This window comes from Adiantum capillus-veneris, chromosome 8, assembly GCF_014529385.1.
Source record: "Adiantum capillus-veneris isolate H3 chromosome 8, ASM1452938v2, whole genome shotgun sequence".
Classification (NCBI taxonomy): domain Eukaryota; kingdom Viridiplantae; phylum Streptophyta; class Polypodiopsida; order Polypodiales; family Pteridaceae; genus Adiantum; species Adiantum capillus-veneris.
In genome coordinates, this window is record NC_140938.1 from 126632397 (window position 1) to 126643101 (window position 10705).

Sequence of the window (10705 nt, forward strand, 5' to 3'; positions counted from 1 at the left end):
AAGATTAGTGATCTTTATTGCTCAAAGTTCCTTTTAGTTGTTTAGGGAAAGAGAGAGCTTTCCGTCTTGTAGAGTGCTGTGGTCACGACAAAAGTGATTGGATTGTGCGTGCAAGTGAATGAGACTGAGAGAAGGAGAGAGAAGAGATACGACACCCGAGAGGTTGTAAAACCCTCCTCCGAAGGCCCCACTCTCGTCGGCGAGAGTGGTCTATTCTTTGATTGCACAAAGGTGTACAATGCGTATGCAATGGACTGATGCAATGGGACTATGCCGATGACGACGACGACTTGATTGTTGAAATGTGTGATCTTCTAATCGCTGAATTCGGGACTGTGCGTGCAAGTGAATGAGACTGAGAGAAGGAGAGAGAAGAGATACGACACCCGAGAGGTTGTAAAACCCTCCTCCGAAGGCCCCACTCTCGTCGGCGAGAGTGGTCTATTCTTTGATTGCACAAAGGTGTACAATGCGTATGCAATAGACTGATGCAATGGGACTATGCCGATGACGACGACGACTTGATGGTTGAAATGTGTGATCTTCTAATCGCTGAATTCGGGACTGTTTCGGTGGCTGAAAATGACTGTTTTGGCTGCGTTTTTATGGCTGAAAATGGGGGACCATCTGCAACTGAATGGGGGGAATCCGCTACGATTCTAACTGCTGAAAATGCTGTGGTTTGATGCAGTTTAGGGCTGAAAACAAAAACGCTGGCTGATCTTATCTCTTGCCAAAAACGCCAAGCAGATCTGGGTCATAGAACCAAAAACGTTGGGCCTTGGGCTGAAATCGCTGAGCTTTTGCAGGGGTTATCTAGCGTTAGTAGATCCTGCTGCTGCTGTCGGTAACTGGGGAAAAACGCCAAGGGAAGTATGGGGATGGTGAGGGTCTACTGCTTGGGGGGGGGGGGGGGTGTTTTCTGCTGAGAAGTTGCCTGTTGAGCGGGAAGCTCCTGCTGCCTCTTCTGCCAGAAAGTGCTAACTTGGTTTGCTTATATATTAACTTAGCAAAATTGCCCTACCTACTTTTGTTGGAAAGTCACTTAAAAATAATAAGTGAAAATACCAATAAATAGGAAAATAGGCTAAATGCACTGGAAAATTCCCCTAACTGATGCTAATCGATTCTGATGGGAATTCCGATGATCATGCTGTGTGCAACCGGAGGATATGCATCTATGCTAAGTGACTGGGCATGCACGGTCTACGATTTGACTCACAAAAGTGCCGGATCACTGCTAATGTGAAATGACTGAACTGACTGAACCTTGCTGTGGTGTAGCTTGTCCACGGACACATAGGGTTGGGATGTGTCACGTGACAAGTATTCCCATCAGAATCCATTAGAATCAGTTAGGGGATTTTTCCAGTGCATTTAGCCTATTTTCCCTATTTTTGACATTTTTCACTTATTAATTTAAGTGTAACAAAAGTAGGTAGGGCAATTTGGGTAAGAAAATATATAAGCAAACCAAAGCTAGCACTCTTTGGCAAATGAGCAAGGAGCACAACAGGCCCCCAAGCAGCAGGTGCTCCCCCTCTCTCAGCAAGACCTCTCCAAGCTTCCCTTGGCGAGCCCCTCTCCCATTTCAGCCCAGCGTTTTGTCATCGCCCTCCCCTCACACAAGCTGGCGTTTTCAGCATTGCAGTCATCGCCGACTTTCCCAGAAGCCTAGCGTTTTTACTAACGCTACCCAAAGCTGCCAGCGTTTTCATTTTCAGCCTTCGGTGGAGAAAGTGCAGCAGCGTTTTCAGCACTGATTACAGCAGCCAAATGAGCACCATAAAACCAGCAGCATCAGCGTTTTTGTCAACGATTTCAGCTTCAAGAAAACGCAGACAAAACCTGCGTTTTTCAGCCACCCAAAACAACCCCAGATTCAGCAGATTTTCAGCCATGAGAAGGTCGCAGATTCCAGCCCTTAAGTCGCCGTCATCGTCACCGACATAGCCCCGAGTTGCATCAGTTTCCATGCATCATCATTGTACCACTTTGTGCAATCATAAGTAGACCACTCTCGCCGACGAGATTGGGGCCTTTGGAGGAGGGTTTTACAACGTCTCTGGTGTCGTATCTCTCTTCTCTCTTCCTCTCAGTCTCATACACTTGCACGCACAATATCCACTCACTTTGTTCGTGATTATAGCACTCACCATATAGAACGGAAGGCTCTCCCTTTCATAAGAACTAAAAGGAACCTTGAGCACAGGTCGCAGCACTCATCTTGAGCAAAGCGCAAACATTCATTCCGATGCACCTAACATTGGTATCAGAGCTTTGGCAGTGTTCTGTGTCACTATAGGATAGAACCACAAGAATCACAAGAATTTTTTTTGCTTGTTGCGGTCGCATGAACCCAAGTTCGCTCGGGCGTGTCGATTCCTAATCGTGTTTTTTGAAGAGTGACAGGAATCCCAAGAAAGAAGGGCTTGTCCAGCCTCCCCTTGTGTCTCTTTTCACTCATTGAGAGCGGAACGTGCACTTAGCGGCCGGCCAATTGACGTGAGGTGGGAAAAAGCAACCTTGGTGTGAGCGCAAGGCCGCCAAGGGGTGCGCCCGCGGAAAGGAGTAGAACTCGGGTGAAGAGAAGATCCTTCTCGAACACGGTTTGCAAGCGAAAGAAAACCTCAAGAACCTCAAGACCCTCAAGAACCCAAGACCCTCGAGAACCCGAGAACCCAAGAACCCAAGCTCCTCGTGGACTTAAGAACTAAGAATCCCAAGAACCCAAGTTCCTCGTGAACTTAAGAACCCAAGACCACAAGAACCCACGACTTCAGTGGATGGTCATCACTCGAAGCGGAATGGATACTTTGCTTGGAGGTGATGAGCATGAGAGAGGCGAAGAAGAATTTTCCCCACCAGGAGGTTTTTCCGACCCTCCCCCTTTCCCATCTACATCAAGGATTGCACTAAATCCTATGGAGGCTTTGGTGCTGATGTTTATGGAAAGGAATTTAGAACGCGAAGCAAGAAATGCAGAAAGAATGGCAGAAATGGAACGCAGACACGCAAAAAGAAAAGTAGAAATGGATCGTAGGTACGCAGAAGACAAAGCAGAAAGAGAAACAGAAAGAAGGCAAGAGTAGCAGAAAGAAAGGCAAGACAAGAACAAAGAGACCGACACACGCAAGAGTTCTTGCGACTCTTTTCTCAAGTGCGGGCACAGATGCAAGAGATTCAGGAGACGGAGACTCTTTCAGTCTCTTCTTCTCCCAAGCATGACACAAGATTTGCATGATTATGAGAAGCATGATGATTTGAATGACAATGATAAGCATGATGAATTGAATGACAATGATTTGCATGATGATTACATTGACAATGATAAGCATGATGATTTGGATGTTAATGATGAGCATGATGATTTGCATGATCAAGATGTGATTTCTCACAAGCATGATGAGTTGCATGAAGAAGACGTGATTGTTCACAAGGATGATGAGTTAGTTGATGCTTTTTCTAGCGAAGCTAACCTCGTTGTAGATTCGATCAATCAGGAAGAACCGATCTTGGCTTTCAAGTCGAGGTCCAAAGAACCCCCACAGGACGATTCGATCACTCAAGAAGAACTGATCTTGGCTCTCGAGCCTAGGTCCAAGGAACCCTCACAGGAAGTATTATGTGTTCGCAACACACGCATTGTTGGAATGTTTCATTCGTGATCGTTTCTTGTATTTTAGTCAGCGTCTTTATGTGATCCCTTTTACTAGGCATGACATATTGTATGTTGAGCACGTTTCACTCATGAATGAGCACGAATGTATGCGGATTGTTCATGAAAAGCTGAAAAGTATGCATGCAAGGTAGTCACATTTCATGTCTCTTCCTTGGCATGACACATTTGTAGAAAGAGCACATGAAAGTATGAGCACCAAGCATGGGCATTTCCGTTGTGAATTGCCAAAATTGATTGCTCTAGATTATAAGAGAAAGATTCGATCTCATCGTTTGCATGTGTTTGATGAACGGGTTGTCACTCCGTCTCTTTGTTCATCTACATTGCATGCACAGTCTTTAGCGAAGACAAGATTTTTTCCATTCACTTTACATGGAATGGGTATGTTCATGGTTTTGTGTTGGAAATGGTTTCAGGAGTTTTCAGCCATGGAGATTCTTGAAGAAGAAGGAAGCATGACTCTCGACGAAGTTGAAGCATTGAAGGAGCCACAAAAGACTTTGTGTCGCTTTCGGCGCGGCCCAAAGAAGCAAGCGTTGCAGACCTTTATGAAGTTCAAGTACCGCACGACCCACACATCAGAGTGGGCCGGCGAAGAGTCCTTTCCAAGATTCCGGATACTATTGGCGATCTCCCTCGACGCCATACAGTTCGGTACCAATACCTCACTTTGAAAAGGAGGGGATGTCACGTGACACATCCAACCCTATGTGTTCGTGGACAAGCTACAGCATAACAGGGTTCAATCAGTCCAGTCAGTCTAGATTAGAAGTGATTTGGCACTTTTTGTGATTCTATTCGTAGACCGTGTATGCCCAATCACTTGGTATAGATGCATATCCTTCGGTTGCACACAACATGATCATCGCTATTCCCATCAGAATCCATTAGAATTAGTTAGGGGATTTTTCCAGTGCATTTAGCCTATTTTTCCTATTTTTGACATTTTTCACTTGTTAATTTAAGTGACTTCCCAACAAAAGTAAGTAGGGCAATTTGGGTAAGAAAATATATAAGCAAACCAAAGCTAGCACTCTTTGAGCAAGGAGCACAACAGGCCCCCAGGCAGCAGGTACTCCCCCTCTCTCAGCAAGACCTCTCCAAGCTTCCCTTGGCGAGCTCATAGTGGTCTCGTACGGTCCCGTACGTTTTGTACACGTACGATGATGTGCGGTACTAAATGAACTAAAAAATATTAAGATGTACGATGACGTTACGTACGTTCAAAATAAAAAAACAAAGAATTCTTACGTCTAAGGCTTAGGCCCTTGGGTTTAAACTTTACACTTGAAGAAACTTGACGTTATGAGATCTTCAATGGGAGCTTGAGAGGGAGAGACCCAATGGAGAGAAGATGGAGAGGCAAGACTCTAGTCTCTAGAGCTTCACTTGAGAGCTAGAACATGGAAGCATTGAGCATTGAGAGCATTGAGAGCTTGAGAGCAATGAGCATTGAGAGCTTGGAAGTGTTGGAGAACAAGATGGAGAGGCATTGCTTAAATAGGAAGAGGCTAGAGCATGAGAGAGAGAGAGAGAGCATGGATGATGACTCTTGATGAGAGAGGGAGAGCGTGGGGGAGAGGGAGAGCATAAGAGAAGTGGAGCCCTAGCACATAGAATCCAATGTTTGAATGTGGCTTAAGTGCTTGAATTGGCGCTCCAAAACGGCCCCAAAAGTTTCCCTCAATGGCCCTTAGTCAACAGTCAAGAACTGTCAATGGCTATAAACGTCATTTAAATTTTTTTGGGCTGCTTAATATAATCCACTCGCAATTGTGAGTTTTGCTTTTAAAAAAAAAAAAAAAAAAAACCGTACAGAACGTACTAAACGAACGGGATGGTACGTGACCCGCAGTACGGAACGAGACATTCTGTACGTCGTTCGAAAACTACCCTGGGCGAGCCCCTCTCCCATTTCAGCCCAACGTTTTTGTCATTGCCCTCCCCTCACACAAGCTGGCGTTTTCAGCATTGCAGTCATCGCCGACTTTCCCAGAAGCCTAGCGTTTTTACCAACGCTACCCAAAGCTGCCAGCGTTTTCATTTTCAGCCTTTGGTGGAGAAAGTGCAGCAGCATTTTCAGCACCAATTACAGCAGCCAATTCAGCACCATAAAACCAGCAGCATCAGCGTTTTTGTCAACGATTTCAGCCTCAAGAAAATGCAGCCAAAACCTGCGTTTTTCAGCCCTAAAACCTGCGTTTTCAGCCACCCAAAACAGCCGCAGATTCAGCAGATTTTCAGCCATTAGAAGGTCGCAGATTCCAGCCCTTAAGTCGTCGTCATCGTCACTGACATAGCCCCCAGTTGCATCAATTTCCATGCATCATCATTGTACTACTTTGTGCAATCATAGGTAGACCACTCTCGCCGACGAGAGTGGGGCCTTCGGAGGAGGGTTTTACAACGTCTCTGGTGTCGTATCTCTCTTCTCTCTTTCTCTCAGTCTCATACACTTGCATGCACAATATCCACTCACTTTGTTCGTGATCATAGCACTCACCATAAAGAACGGAAGGCTCTCCCTTCCATAAGAACTAAAAGGAACCTTGAGCACAGTTCGGAGCACTCATCTTGAGCAAAGTGCAAACATTCATTCCATTGCACCTAACACTCCATCTCTTCCACTTCGGGCTGCTCTGTTGGTGCCCTGTCCACTGGCACTTCACGTTTGAAAGTTTCAATGGACTCACATGTAATGCATTGTGAATCTGCCAAGTATCTGATAACTTCAGTCTGAAGGATACATCATTGATTTTCTCTTGAATTTGGAAAGGGCCATAGTATTGCATACTCAACTTTGAAAAAAGTTGCTCCCTACCCTTTCATTTCCATAGGCGTGCTTTCTCAAACCGTAAAAGCATCCAACTATCCTCCTTCAGCTGCAAGTCACGTCAATGCTTGTCCGTTGCCTTCTTACGCCGTGCTTGAGACTTCTCGAGAGCCTTGCGCACCTTAGAAAAAGCAGTGTCCAGATCTTGAACATACTGATCCGCTTCAAATCATAGTTACAGGGAATGGCCCTTTTCAGGTCCCCGTTTCCCGTTCCCAAACCAATTCCCCGTTCTGGATCCCCGTTCCGTGTTTCAAACGTGAGTATCCGAAACAGGGGATGACATTTCATGCATGTTGTTGTTCCCCGTTCCCCGTTCTGGGTAACTATGCTTCAAATATCTTATCCTTGGTGCTTAGAATAGGTGGAACCTTCTTGGCACCCTCGATAATCTCAAATGGCGCCTTCCCCGTGGATGTATGTACCGTGTTGTTATAGGCAAACTCCACCAAAGGCAAATACCTCTCCCATTGAGCCTTCTGATAAGAGATGCATGACTTTAACAAGTCGAAAACCACTGAGTTCGCTATCTCCGATTGCCCATCCAAAAGAATCTACTAAAAATAATTGCCCAAATGCAATGCAGTTTTGCGTAAAAACTGCCATGCCAACATCGGCGATTCGTGCCGTATTTTATAGAGCCACGTTAGCATCCGTGCCGCATTGCCATCATGTGGTCTCTCTCTAGTCGGCACTCATATCATCAATTTTGTGACACATGGCTTGTGAGAGCTTCTAGGTCATTGTTATGCTAGATAGGCTCTCGAGTTGTCTCGATAGCTAGCCATGGGGCGAAACTCTAGATGTTGGTATGCACAGATGTCATAGTTGCATGGCTTGCTATGGACAGATTGCCAACCTTTTTGTCAGAATATGTACTCGTTGGACGCACCATCACTCACATTCACACATTTAGAGATTAGCAAGATTATCATACAAAGTCTCATGCAAGTTGATAACAAAGAGGACGATGAAAATGACTCCTTGGGAGTTGGGGAAGAAAATGGCTTTTTACAAAAAAGTGTTTTCTTCACCTTTTTGAGGATGGATTTATCTTACATCTGAGATACATGGATATAAAGGCATTTTCTTCACATTAGTGAGGAAGGATTTATCTTTCGGCCAAGATACATGGATTCAAGCCTCTCGCACGGTCTTCGATGTGTCATAGAACAACTTCAGACCTTCTCCCATCAGCTGCAGATAGAGACCAAGGTTGCATCCGTACGTACGTATTGATCTATACACCATGGTACATCCGTACCTACTGTACGGATCCACACGTGTTTTTGGCCCATGATGAACATTGGTGGATTTATTTTGGATGTGGTGTTTCTTATTTTGTTTGTATGTACTTATGACATCTGCCATGGGCATAGTTTGAACTTTGTATTTTGTTTTATCATTGATGCAGAGGATGATTTCGTTATCTTTTCATGTTATGTTGTAACTTGTTTTAGTGTCTAGACTGCTGCTTGAGTTTTCAGTTTAAGTTTTAAGCATCGTACAATGTATTCATTGTAAGTCTAGCAGGTCATTGGGTTAGAGGTCCATGAAAAGTTGAATAAATACAGGGTTGTTTACAAACGGTGCTTACTGATTACGTACCTAAAAAAGTATTCAGTATAGAAAATGTATTCATTATAAGTCTAGCAGGTCATTGGGTTAGAGGTCCATGAAAAGTTGAATAAATACAGGGTTGTTTACGAACGGTGCTTACTGATTACGTACCTAAAAAGTATTCAGTATAGAAGTACTTCCCTTACTTTTGGATACCGTACAGTACCTTACGTACCTTTCCACCTTGATAGAGACATGTAGGTACACTTTGGTAGCAACATATACACTTTGTTATATGCCTCTAAACTTTGCATCTTTATCTCCTTCTCTAGCAATATAGCCTGACACCTCATCCGCATTTTTGGAGATAGCAGACATCATCGCTTGACTTCAACATCGCTTTACTCCAACACTCGAGTGACTTATATCTGATAGGCCCTCTAGTGTATGCACTCTATCTGTCACAATGTCATAAAGTGCTGAGTACCCCATGTAATCTCACTCGGAACACTGAAATTATACAATCTATGCATCAATCTTGCTCTAGCTATTGTATCAAAAGCTTTTTGGAAATCCACAAAGGAGAAATATATTTGATGTTAGTGTGCTCAACCTTCATAAATGGAGTGTAAATATTTGATCAAGTGGTGACAATCCTCTTCAGAATCCAAGAAGCCGCCACTGTGCTCTCACAATCTCTGTCTTTGTCCAACAACTAACCTCATGCTCAAGCACGAATCATAAAGCTTGGCCAATGTGTGGCCTATCGTGATTGCACCTCAGTTACTAGGGAGCACAATGCCTCTCAGGTATGGCATAAGTTCTCATTAACTAGACCTTCGTGGTTATGCAGTCTGCTTGTGTGATGTGTATTAATGGTGTCTTATAGCATACTAAAAACCTTCAAAGCTGGGTGGATGAAACCCATGTGGAAGTCACACCATACTTGAAGGAAAGGGTGCATATCAGATTAATACTTTAGTACATTCTTATAGGTATGGAGAGCTTCAAGGGCTAAATAAGAAAGAAACAGCTGACAAGTACAGTAAACAGAAAGTTCACGAATGGCGTCGAAGCTACGACATTCCTCCGCCAAATGGTGAGAGTCTTGCTATGTGTGCAGAGCGGGCAGTTGCTTATTTCAAGGAGCAGGTATAATGTGAGTTGGTAAGCTTTTATTATCTAGCATGTAATAAATCTTCTAGTTGGTCATGTAACTCAATAATGACTTCATTTTATCTTCGGAGCAGATAGAACCACAGCTTGTGGCTGGAAAGAACATCCTTATCGCGGCTCATGGCAATTCACTGCGTTCCATTATAATGCATTTAGACAAGCTTACATCTCAAGAAGTAAGATAGCTTCTCTTCTGATTTGTTTAATGCTTTTGAACCTTATTTTGTGTCACTCGCCCAAACATGTGACTTATACAGCTGATGAAACTTGTAGCTACGTACCTTCTCTTTACCTTGACGGTCAATTTAGTCTCTCTTGGTTGGGCCTGAGCATGTCTTTTGCATTAAGGTCAGAGTCAAAGCCTTAGAAGTGGGCATCTTATTGGCTTACTATGGTGTATCTTTTATGCAAAATATACATATTGTTCACATGGAAGAGAGTGTCCAATTGAGCCTGAGTGAAAACTGCCTGTGATTTTGAAGAGGAAATTTTGTGATGCAATTTCTTTTTTCACATTTTTACATGTTGCATTGTGACCAATTAGTAGCCATCTTCATGCTACCAGTATCCAAGATTTAGTGCTTAATGCTGTTTAGGGTTGCTGAAATGAGTCTTTTTTTGTGATTCTAGGTGATTGATTTGGAGCTTTCCACAGGCATCCCAATGCTTTATATTGCAAAAGGTGGTAAGATATTTAGAAGGGGCAGCCCCACATGTCCTCGAACAGTTGGTGTCTATGCATTCACAAGTGTGAGTATCTCTCTAAACCAAAGCATTGAACAGTGCAAGTATAGTAATCGAATGGCCGCCTACATGGCCGCTAAAGATTAAAATCATTTAAGGTTTCCCTTTTATTGCAGAGCCTTGCTCGGTACAGACAACAGCTAGACAACATGGATGGATGATTATCATTGGGTCCAAACTATTAGAGCTAGGACTTTGTATTCTTCGTGTCTATGTGGGTCCGCCGTCCTTTGTTAATAGTTACCATCAGAATGTCAGCTGTCTTTGAGAGGCATAGAATTACCCCCCTTTAAATGTGGGGATAGTATATTGTACGCCCCATATTTTGGAAGATTCTAAGGTAATTAGTGGCAACATGGCAGTGCATTTTTTAATTTTTAATGTTCCTCTTTTTTATGTTGCAAATTGCGGCTACATTCCATTCCTTGATGCAATGATGGCAAGTTCAGAGAAAAAGTTTCCATTCCCTCTACAGCTAAAATAATCACATTTTCTGGATTGAGAGCCACAAAAGTTTGAAAGCCATACGGTTATGGGAGTGTAGGATCTATGGTGAGGCGATTATGGGCCGTAGATGTGGAATGCGGGTATTTTTATTTAGTTTTTGTAATCTAAGGTACCGTACATTACAAAAAGTAATCTAGGGTACCCCATTTTGCATTTGTGGGATTCGAACACGTGACCTCACCCTTGAGAGCCGTATGTCCTAA

At 43.6% G+C, this 10705-nt stretch overlaps 1 protein-coding gene across 4 annotated transcripts in view; it reads left to right on the plus strand.

Annotated features, from left to right (window-relative positions):
• LOC147452923 (2,3-bisphosphoglycerate-dependent phosphoglycerate mutase 1-like) overlaps positions 1-10400 on the plus strand; it is a 66823-nt gene extending 56423 nt beyond the window's left edge. For all 4 annotated transcript variants that reach the window (XM_086518473.1, XM_086518476.1, XM_086518474.1 and 1 more), the window contains exons 5-8: positions 9071-9227; positions 9326-9427; positions 9882-10001; positions 10112-10400. In XM_086518473.1, coding sequence (XP_086374599.1) covers positions 9071-9227; positions 9326-9427; positions 9882-10001; positions 10112-10156 — 424 coding nt within the window. In that variant the 3' untranslated portion in view covers positions 10157-10400. The remainder of the gene's footprint in view (positions 1-9070; positions 9228-9325; positions 9428-9881; positions 10002-10111) is intronic.
• Positions 10401-10705: the final 305 nt, after the last annotated feature.